Here is a 10,917-nt window from a genome sequence, read left to right as displayed (position 1 = left end):
GAAGAACTTCCTTTACCCAAAGGAGCTGCTGTGTAACACTGTCCTAGGCTGGAAGGCAGTGGAGACTCAGACTAGTTTCCCTGTGAAATTCTTAAATACTTGTAAGACTGAAAACTTCTAGAATTTTCAAAGGGATTCAGAGAACATTTGGAGGAAGGAAGGGGGCCAAAGAGGGGAATGGGCATGGGAAGGAAAAGCCTACTGCAGACTTTGGGCTAAGACAGGACACGGTGGCAGGTCTCAACACAGCTCAGCCCACTGCAGAAAACAGGCATCAGACCAATCTAACAGTGTCTCAAAGGAATGCACTCCCAGAGGTGAAGCAAGGGAAAGTCAAGGTTCCCCCCAAATATTTTATTTAAATATTAAATTAAAAAAACATACATCAACTAATCATTTGGCATATGTTTCTCACACTAACATGAGAAATGAAACAATTCCATCAGAGTAAAAAAAAAAAAAAGAAAACAACAACAAAAAAAAACCATTATATACATCTGAGATCACGTAGTGTCTTTAAATAGGCAATTCTGTTACAGTCCAGGACTGTGAAGGATCTACAAAACACACCACACACACCAAAAAACAAGAACTTAAAACCATGACGTGACTGTCCCCTGGAGAGGGGTTGGCAGCAACTCGAAGACACAAAAACTGCCAGAAAGTAAAGTGCTTGTCGCTTCTGACACAGCAGTGCCCAGGCCTTTGATCTGTGGTATCCAGAACGGAACTGTGGGAGACCAGGGCTGGCTGCCCAGGCTGCTGGGTGCTTCCCCAATCCACACATCTGGTGAGTCGGCAGGAGGGACACTTTTTGGCTTGTTCTATGGAGGGCACCAGTTCTGACCCAGAAGGATGGCCTTTCTTTCACCTGTCTTTGAGAGTAAATGGTACAAGATGGGCCACAGGGCCGACAGGGAAGACCATGCTGTGACATCAGGTTGTGTGCAGCCTCTTCCTGGCCTCAGGTAACTTGGTCAATCTTTGGCTTTTAAAAAGTGCCTCCTTCCCTCTCCCTCAACGACCTCAGGTTAATACTGCGGTGGTGAGATTGCCATAGTGGAAGTCACCTGGGAGGCAGAGGGACAGATGCCTGATGCAGGGTGAGGAGGAAGGGGTGACATCCCTGGCTCCTTCCAGAGGCTTTTGGGTGGCAGAACTGTGCCTGGGTCTTCCTGCCGAGGTAGACCAGCACTGGTCAGGCAGGGTCACCCCTTCCCTGACATCTCTACCCTGTGCTGGAGGTGGGCAGCCTGCAACCCTTCAACACAAACATGGTGCAGATGGGGACAATTCTTAATGTGACCAAGGGAAGTTTAAGCCAGGAACACAAAAGTGTATACAAAATAGAAAAAATAAGTAGTGTCTGTCTCCTATTTATATACATATACAGTATTTGCTTAAAAAAGAAACTTTACAAACACTGACCTATACTTCTCATCTTCCTGGAAAGCAAGCCAGACAGAGCCCAGACCTGGGTGCCAGGGTTTTAACAGGAAAGGTCCCAGACCAAGGGCAAGCGGTCATAACCAAGATGCCTGCTGACTGCCTGGGCCCCTCTGGTCACAGCCCCTTGGTATTGCACGATTTCCCCGTCAGGTGTTCTTGTTGGACCCTGATAACGAAATGTGTAAAAACCTGGTAATTAGCAGCGGAGTCGAGATACACAGCAGGAAGGAACTTGTTGGCTTCCTTGCAGTGTGAGGGGTTCTGGGCCAAGTGACCGTGGGACAAAGTGCCCACCCGCGGGTCCTCACCCTTTCCAGTCCTTTGTGGTTTCCTCTACTAGGCCTAGCAAACTGACTCGAGCGGCTACAACACTCAAGCAAAAACACGACAAGGTCGTCCTCTGGCCGACAGGGAAATCCCGACAATGCACTCGGTCTTCCCCTAGGCCGGTTCTGGCTGTTTGCAAACCCACACAGAGAGCAGCAAGTTCACAGTTTTGTTAAAGCGTGAGCATTTCAGAAGTGGAGAGCTGTGAACCCAAACCCAGAACGACGCCAACCAACACACAGACAGGTGCCACACCGGGTGCTGCTCCCTACAGGGACGTCCGCACTCATCACCTGACGATGAGCTGGGAACAGGAGTGTAGGTCCCTGAGCAGTGTGGCCCCTCTCTTCTCCTTCACCCCAGCCGCATGGGCCTCTTCCCTCAACCCACTTCCCCTCCCATCCACCCGCCCATATGACACACCCTCAATTATTATTTCTTCAGAAAGTTTCAGTCCCTACTCATTGAGGTCACTCAGTGCAAGGAAAAACAAAACAAAACAAAACAAAAAAATCCTAAAAAGCCCATACACCAAACATATTGCTTGTTTCACTTCTAGAAAGTTCTTGGCTTTGAGTCCGAAACCACCTTCACATACTCTGAAATTATTGCTTGGAAGAGTCAATGGGCCATGGGGGGCTGTGGCAACGCCACCCTCACTGTACCAAGACAAATGTCCCCCGCTGGCTAGAGGTCAGGTCCTCCATCTCACAGTCCCCCTGTGGCAGCCCAGCAGGGTCACAGCTCGGAGCCAGCCTGGTGAGGCACTGTGGGAGGGGCCCCGTGGGCAGAGCCACTGGGCCAGCACTGATGTGCAGGTGGGTATCCAGAAGCTGCGCAGCTGAGGCCACCGGGGACATGCCAGCCTGGAGGAGGGGTGCCGGCAGCAGCGGAATCCCGGACATGAGGAGGCCGTCACAGGGAGTGAGCATGCATGGGACAGGGGATGGCTGGGGGCCCGGCTGGCAGCCAGATGAGGTGACCGAGTGGTGCTGTAACTGGAGCAGCCTGAGGAACAGACAGACGGGGAGGAAAGAGGTTACTCTGTTGGCTCTGCCCAGAAACACTCAGGTTTCCACACTGCCCAGGTGGGTCCCACCCACCTCAGGGCTGCTCTTGGTAGACAATGTCTCACAGAGCTCTGTGTGCAACATGACACATGCCTGAGCCATCCTGCCCTAAGTCTTAGCTGTTGTGGCAACTCAGAGATGCCAGCTCAACAGGGCAGTCTTGGTCACCAATGTCCTCCACCCACAAAGGGTTATTACTAAACCTGCCCGCTGCCCTTCCTGGCTCTATCCTTGACAAGGTGTCAGGCTGCAGAGACCTCATTAAGAAACCACATGATGGGGGACATCTTGGCACACAGGGAAGTGAGGGTGCTTCTTTCATGGGTCCCTAAGAGGGAAGAGCACAGCCATGGTACGGCAGGCCTACCTCTGCTGCTGCAGCACCTCTTCAAGAAGGCTCCTGCCTTCTCGACTGCTGGCCGTGCAGCCTTGCAGGCCTGAGCTTGGAGCTGGGGTGTGGAAGGTACTCATGCCTCCCCGGGGAGCTCGGATAGAGGACTGACACACCTGGCGTGCCAACCCTTTGATCTTGTTCAGCCCCAGGAACCCCTTGGTCCTCATGTTTTTCCTCAGCTGCTGCCGAAAGGCCTTCAGCCCTGTAGAAACAAAAGCAGAGGTTAGGAGGTCTGCCTTAGATTACGGCCAATGGCCTTCAGCCTGCTGGAGTTTCCATGCCCCAAGGAGGGCCCTGAGGAGGAGGGAAGGAAAGCCTAACTGGGCATCAGCTTCCTATGGGGCGTGGCAGCTGCCAGCTCCTGAGCCTAACATCCACCCATCCCCCCATGACCAGTCTGTTTTCCGGGGCAGAACTGTAGTCCTCCCCAATGGGACAGGTGTGTCTGGATATGCTATGGAGAAGGGGACGTGCAATGCACTGGGCTCTGGGGGCTCCCTGGACTATCACAGACATAGGGGACTTCACAGGTACCCCTGACCCTGAGAGGCATGGAAAAACCCAAATAGCTATGGAGCTGCCTTTGTCAGGGTCCTTCCTTGACCCTGGTCTGTCAGACAGGAGTTGTTGCCCAGAATGGTTGTCCCTTGCTCTCAGGGTCAGGTCTGAGTCCACCCTGTAACCTAAGCTGCCCAGAGTTGGGGTGGTACATTCAGCCTGCCTGAGGAGCACTAATGACCCTGCCGAGGCTGGGGGTAAGACACAGCTTCCATTAAGGACAGAGATGGCCTGCAGGACAGTAGCAGAGACATGAGGATGGACACAGTGGGGACTTTACCTTGAGTAAGTGAGGTATCTGATGCCCTCCGTCCCTCCTGGAAGCTGACAGGAAGTAGGACAGCTGTGCCCAGACCAGCCTGAGCCTGAAGTACAGGGGTAGCTGAATGCGAGCCCAGGAAAGGCGAGGCCAATCTGACAGGAGAGCTGGTGCCCAGCAGCCCTGGGGTGGCCAAGCCACTGCCGAGCCCCACAGGACCTTCACTTGCAGAGAAGGGGAGGCAGCTATCAGAGCTGGTTCCTTCCGAGGGACTCGCTGTGGCAGAGGAGGACACGATTATGCCTGTGGGAAAGGGTATAGGGCCTGTTAGTGAGTGAGGCTGTGGTATGGTATTCTCCATCCTGACTCTCATCTAGACCACCAGAGCCCAAAGGCCCTGGCTGTGGGCCCATAGGTGCCCGGGCAGATGGCAGACTAATAGTGACACTCAGACCCCAGGACAGGAAGAAGCCCAAGGCCAAACACCTGCCCTCTAGTGCCTGGGACAGCCAAGGGGTGTCCCACTCTGAGATAAGTACAGGCATGCCGAAGTATGAACCATGGGTCGCTAAAACCTAATTGGAGGAGGGTGCCAGGAAAAGGACCCACTTCCAGTGAGTTCAGCATGGTTTTGACCCTCACCCCGATACTACGGTTTGAGGGGCACTTACAAGGAGGGTTGAGCGGGGAGAAATGGGTGGAGACTTCAGCCAGTGTATGCCTCCGGCCTGTGCTGCCAGGCAGGGGTTCCTGGACCTCTTGCTCCTCCTCTAGGCCGGGACCCGGCCTGGCCTCCTCGCAGATAGCTGTGTCCAGTAGGCTGCTGGGGGAGACGGAACGGTGCCGGAACCCTCCGCTGCAGTTGGTATCCACAGGGAAGAACAGGGGCTGCAAGGAGGGAGAGAAGTCGGTAACTTCTAGGCTTTAAGAAGGGGTACAGGGGCGGGGGGCGGGGGGGACGACACAGCCACCAGGAAAGAGTGGACCAGCACTCACATACCTGAAGGGAGCTGTGGAGATCACAGTCCATCTCGGCCTGCAGGACAGACTGAGCCAAGGCCTGGGGCTGTGGGCACAGCAGAGAGGGCCGGAAAGGGTCACACGGGAGAATTTCTTGAGGCACCTGAGAGGAGGGAGGGGTTTTAAGAAAGTGATTCCAGGGTCAACTCTCAGTGGTGGTGAGCTGGTTTTACAGATGCAACTGACAGAAGTCAGATGCTAGCTGATTGGGCTTGGGGCTCAGGATTCTGGGCTGTCATCTATGAGGCCACTGCACGTGCTGGTGGCCAGGAAGAGGTGCTAGGAACAAGAGCCTGCTGGCCAGAACCCTGGCCCAGAGGGGAGCCGTCATAACCACCCCTCAATCCCCAAAGCCCCTCCTTTTCCTATAATCTGCAACTAGGGTTGCAATGAGGTCCAGGGGACTTCCCAGAGTCAGTGCATTGTCAAGCAAGGGATTCCGAGCTCTGACAACTCAAAGCAAAGGGACAAGGGCAGGGCTCTGAGAAGGAAGTCATCCTCACCTCCAGACTGCTGAGGTCCGAGCTTCGAAGCCGGGGCTGTCTGGTGGGTGCAGGGCTGGGCCGGGAGGAGGGTTGGGTGCTTCGGTGCTCCTTGAGGCGCTCGAGCAGGAGGTAGTAAATGGCGGCGAAGTGGTTGTAGCTGCTGTTCTGCAGAGACTGGGGAGCAAGGATAGTGGGGTCAGCGTGAGGCTCTGGCTGTACTGGCCAGTAGCTTCCCTGTGAGATCATTCCCAGGCCTATCCCTAGAGAAGGGGACAAGCTGATCCCGCCGCATTCCAGGGTGGGAGGCACGGGCAGGGCAATGTGCTCACCTCCACTGTCCTCTGCCGGTCAATGCCAAGAGCCTGCATGATGCCCAGCACCTGCTCATTGTAGTCGCCCAGGTTGGAGGTGTAGCCCTGCATGGAGTAGGTGGGGTCATCCTGCTGCAGGAGGGTGGGGTCAGCCTGCATCCACCGGTGCTGGCGGATCTGGGCAATGGTGATGCGCTTGGCAGGATCCACGACCAGCATGCGTCGGATGAGCGTCTCACAGTCTGTGGAGGTGAAGGACAGGAGGCTGAGCCCGGGGGCTCATTCCCACTTCCACAGATGAGTTCATCACGCCCGCAGAAATCCACCAGTCATTGTAGCCCCCCTCCCCACTACAGAAGAGTTCTACTAAACTGGGGGCCAGACCCAGGGAAGACATTTTTTTACTTTTATTTTTTTTGGTTTTTCGAGACAGGGTTTCTCTGTGGTTTTGGAGCCTGTCCTGGAACTAGCTCTTGTAGACCAGGCTGGTCTTGAACTCACAGAGATCCGCCTGCCTCTGCCTCCCAAGTGCTGGGATTAAAGGTGTGTGTCACCACCGCCCGGCAGGGAAGACATTTTTAAATGTCCCCTGTAGAAAACCATTTAGACTCTCCCTCCTGTTGTGGCACACATGAGGTTAGAAATCTTTGTAAAACAGAAAGTCCTGTGTATGTGAGAGAGGCTGGCATCCTGAGGCCTGACGGTGGGGAGCCTGCGGAGATGAGGCTTGCAGGAGGCAGGGTACATGGGGAGCTTCCTGCACAGGCTGTAAGTAGGGCACTGGGAAAGCACCTGTGGGTTGAGTTTCTCTTGCAGCCTGATCACCTGGACCTGACTCCTAACTTGACAGCAGACTTGCTAGACCACTGAGCGTGTACTGCCAAGACCCACCCACCACCTCTTCCCCCAAAACCACCACCCAGCTTACCCAAGACTCCCAGGGAGACCAACTCTATGCCCACCCACCTTGAGACATGAAGAAGGGGATGCGGAACCGGCCCTCCAGCACCCGCTGTCTCAGCGTCGGCAGGTTGGGTCCATCAAAAGGGAGGGAGCCACAGACGAGGACATACAGCACCACGCCGAGGCTCTGTGAACAACCAGATAGCCGTGTTGGTGGCCCGCTTGCCAGCTCCAGGGATGTGGTAGCAGGCAGCAGAGTCCAAAAAGGCTCCTACCCAGATGTCCAGCTGGGGGCCTTCATACTCCTTTCCCTCAAAGACTTCGGGCGCTGCATAGGGGGGGCTCCCACACCACGTGGACAGGGGCTCTCCTGGCTTGTAGAAATTCCCAAATCCAAAATCTGTGAGGCAGAAGAACAGGCACTACATCAGTCTGGGACCGGCAAGTGTGATGGCTGCAGGGTGCCCTGGAAGCAGAGACCCCACAGGGCCTCCCTCGCCACGCAGTCTTGCCTGCCAGCTTGATGTCCATGTTGCCGTCCAGCAGCAGGTTCTCTGTCTTGAGGTCCCGGTGGACTATGTGATGGTTATGGCAATACTCCACTGCTGACAGAATCTGCCAGAACTTCTTCCTAGCCTCGTTCTCGCTCAGGTGCCCATTCGAAGTCAGATAATCTGAGGAACAACAAAACCAAGTTACACCCCAAGATGCCGAGTCTGTCGCTACCTGGGGCCAGGCAAGGAAGCGCTGAGCAGCACTGAGAAGCCGCGGAGATACAGGCGAACGAGGGAAGGGAGCCTTCACCTAACGCGAAAATGAATGCAGCTCACCGAACATCTCTCCATTCTTTGCAAACTCTGTGACGATGTAAAGCATGTCCTTCGTCTCCATAACCTGAAACAAGAACAACAAAAGGAAAACTTAAGCAGGGCAAAAGGGTCGCATGGAAGCCATGATGGATGCACCCGAACCCCAAGCAACCTTTGACTTCTCCAAGAAACCGCCTCCATCATTGAAGGAAAGAGGGAGGAATGATAAGCCTCTCTGCCCTGCCATCTCCTGGTACCTCTGTACAGGGCAAACATTTGCCTTGCTTGCCTCCTGGGAGCTGGGGAGGCCACTGATGGCAGAAGCCCATGGGCACCCTTTCAGAAGCCCTATGGACAGCTGCTCATTCAAGCAAAAAAAAAATAAAATAAAAAAAAAGCAAACGGAGTGACCAATACAAATATCCCACCCCCACTTGCTTTATTGACACGACATTAAGCTTAAGAACATGGCCTTGCCAGATAAGCTACAGGGGATCGCTCTTTGTACAGCGCACTGCTCGGCATGTGTCAACAGTAACGGTCAATGTCAACATACACCTTCAGAGTTCATTCACTGACTTTATGCTACTGAAAAGAATTCAAATCATAACTAAATTTTTGGCTCTGAAACGAATAAAAAAACACCCATGCAAGTGGTATGGTTTCAATATTTCAGAGGAGCCAGGTATGGTGGATTACACCTGGAATCCCAGCACTCTGGAGGCAGAGCCAGGACTGCCCATAGCTCAAGGCCAGCCTGGACTACATAGCAAGTTCCAGGCCAGTCCGTCTACAGAGAGAAACTGTCTCAATACAAATAAATAATTAATAAAAAAAAAACATTTCAGGGAGGGGAAGAGAATGTACTTTGATAGGAAGAAGGATTTCTTTGGGTTCAAGACATACTGTTATTCCTTTAAAGACTATTTTAAAGAAGCTTTTTGTCATAGATTTACCAAGAAAAGTATTATTAAAAACCACAGCAATTCAGCTAAAAAATTAACTGTCATCTCCCTCCACACAGCCCTGCCTGTCCCTTTTCTTAACGGAAGAAAAGAGGACGGAAAACAAACATCTTTTAAACTTTTAAAGCCCTAAATAAACCAAGTGCAGTGGCAGACATCAGGAATCCCAGCACTCAGGAGACTAAGGCAGTCAAGACAGAGAGCACTGGGTCAGCGAGGACTACATGGTAAGACCCTATCTCAACAAATGAAACCAATCGAACTCTCCCCACCCCCACCAAAGGGAGAGAAGGAGAGGCCTGGGCCAGTTGAAGGAACACTAGACATCAGTATCAAGACCAGAGGACCCACTGGCTTCCCCAGCCCACCCAATCCTGAAAGCTGAGTCACTGAAGACAGGATCGAAAATATCCACTCTGGCATCCATCGCCTGGACATTTCCTCAGTGCTACAGCTTTGACCTGGCCGGCAAGCCGAAGGCAGGGAGGAGAGGAGGGTGCTGGGAGCAGCACAGGTTGACCTCTCCAGGCAGGAGGACGAGAGCGTTCTGCTCCGAAGGTCGGGGAGGCCCTCTTCCCAGCCCCCTCTCCCAACACTGGCTGCAGAGGAAACTTTACCTCCAAGCACAACTTAAAGATGGAGATTGAAATAAATCGTGACCCCTGAGCGCACAGCCCTGGGCTCTGTGCGTAGAGACACCGAGGGAACTGTCACCACAGGCCAAACACAATCTCCAATGACTGTCTGCCGCTGTGCTGAGAAGGACGGCCAGGGGTAACTGAAATTACAGCTCTGTCCTCTACTGCACGGTACACACAGCTTTTCCGACTACACACTCATGTCCCCTGTAGTCACCTCAGGCTCACAAGGATTCTGGGAGTCACTGACTGGACTTGCACAGCAGCACAATCACATGCAACACTCACAAGGCCTGGTTCCTCTACACCTAGACCCATTGCTCACGGCAGCAGAAGTGGCCGTTTGTTCACCAGGGAAGATGTGAGGGAAGATTATCAGGAAATAACCAAGAGACAAATAGGTGAGGCACAGTCCCAGCCGGCATTATCTGGCAAGCTCCCAGGGCTGAAGTGTCTCCCCGCCTGTGGGTAACAACGGGAGATGAGGGCTTGCTGCCACCGTCACAAAGACACAGCACAGAAAAGCGGAGGGAACAGCTGCTTTTTTAACATTTAGTAATCATCTGCAAAGGCGGAACTTTCGAGTTTCACTCAAGTTTGTCCTTCTGCCCTAAGCCTGACGGTACATGTGGCTATTCTCACAGTGACAGGGCTTCATCAACAGACCTCCACACGTCCAAAGCTGGAACAAGTCACAATACTAGATAAAACTCCAACAGGGCAAATCAAGAGACTAAGCGTCAATAAAGCCGAACAGCCTAACTGAAGGTCAAGCTATTTACTTTGTACTCCCTGGTTCCCATACAGCAGGCAGCAGAAACCCTGGGCCACCTTTGGGGACCACAGGCTCAGGGTGTGGCACGGGAGAAGCCGTGGACATGACCACGGAGCAGCAAGGCTCAGCCGGCTCACCTGGTAGAGCTTGATGATATGCGGGTGGTTGAGGAGCTTCATGAGCTGGACCTCCCGGTAGATCTTCTCCAGATTGCTAGAATCTAACCGTGTCTTGTCAATTATTTTTATTGCAACCTACAGAGTTTTAAAAAGAAAAGGGGGTATTTCGGTTTAGAAAGAAACCTTCAACTAACCTCATTTGCACTTTTTTTTTTGCAACATGAGTTTATCAAACATTTGATGTCTTCAAAAGGTCACAAGAAGTTGGGAGAAAAGTAGTTCACTAACATTATTCAAAAAGCCCTTGTATTTGCCATCTAGCTTTTACTGGAGCCACTCATTACTGGTTGATTTTCTTTTTTTCTTTTTTTTTTTTTTGCGGGGGTGGGGTGAGGGTTGTTGGTCATTATCTTTGCTGCTCCCTAGTAATTGTACAAATTATGCAGAAGCATAATACAAAGCTTTTTTTTCCTTCACCAGACTAAACACTGTCATCGTTTACAATTGTGACAATCAACTCTGCAGGATTGAATCAGCACAGGGGTCCACCCCCTGGCTGGATCCACCCCCTGGTTTAGTCTCCCCCAACACGCGCACGCACCTGCGTTTTGGTGACTCGGTGCCGCGCCAGCTTAACCACCGCAAAATTGCCTTTGCCCAGAGTCCGTTCCACGTCGTAAAAGCCCACTCGGAGGGGCTTCTGCTGGCCCTGGCCGGTGCCCGAGGGGACCGCGCTGAACTCCGACATGATCACCATGGCTTCGGGCCGCACCTGCGGGTCAGTGAGAAGTGCGTTCAGCTCCGACTAACGCCGGTCCGACCCCGAAGCGCCCCC

General features: G+C 53.0%; 1 protein-coding gene across 1 annotated transcript; it reads right to left on the bottom strand.

Annotated features, from left to right (window-relative positions):
* Nucleotides 1–317: 317 nt before the first annotated feature.
* Sik1 (salt inducible kinase 1) lies at nucleotides 318–10,853 on the bottom strand. Its single transcript, XM_005360290.3, has 13 exons — nucleotides 10,684–10,853; nucleotides 10,101–10,217; nucleotides 7,607–7,670; nucleotides 7,289–7,450; nucleotides 7,052–7,176; nucleotides 6,840–6,963; nucleotides 5,892–6,115; nucleotides 5,581–5,736; nucleotides 5,058–5,180; nucleotides 4,729–4,945; nucleotides 4,079–4,360; nucleotides 3,214–3,442; nucleotides 318–2,784 (listed from the first exon to the last, which is right to left on the bottom strand). Exons 1-13 carry the CDS (start codon nucleotides 10,837–10,839, stop codon nucleotides 2,433–2,435), a joined length of 2,331 nt encoding a protein of 776 aa, XP_005360347.1. The 5' UTR covers nucleotides 10,840–10,853; the 3' UTR covers nucleotides 318–2,432.
* Nucleotides 10,854–10,917: the final 64 nt, after the last annotated feature.

This window comes from Microtus ochrogaster, linkage group LG2 (genome assembly GCF_000317375.1).
Source record: "Microtus ochrogaster isolate Prairie Vole_2 linkage group LG2, MicOch1.0, whole genome shotgun sequence".
Lineage (NCBI taxonomy): Eukaryota > Metazoa > Chordata > Mammalia > Rodentia > Cricetidae > Microtus > Microtus ochrogaster.
This window is presented reverse-complemented; position numbering and strand designations above follow the sequence as displayed.

Excerpts from the sequence above, each read along its gene's own strand:
- Sik1 (XM_005360290.3), bottom strand. The coding sequence starts at position 10,839 with ATGGTGATCATGTCGGAGTTCAGCGCGGTCCCCTCGGGCACCGGCCAG. Across the intron at positions 4,361-4,728 it reads CTCCCCGCTCAACCCTCCTT|GCATAATCGTGTCCTCCTCT; the intron begins GTAAGTGCCCCT and ends CCTTTCCCACAG. Across the intron at positions 3,443-4,078 it reads AGATACCTCACTTACTCAAG|GGCTGAAGGCCTTTCGGCAG; the intron begins GTAAAGTCCCCA and ends TTGTTTCTACAG.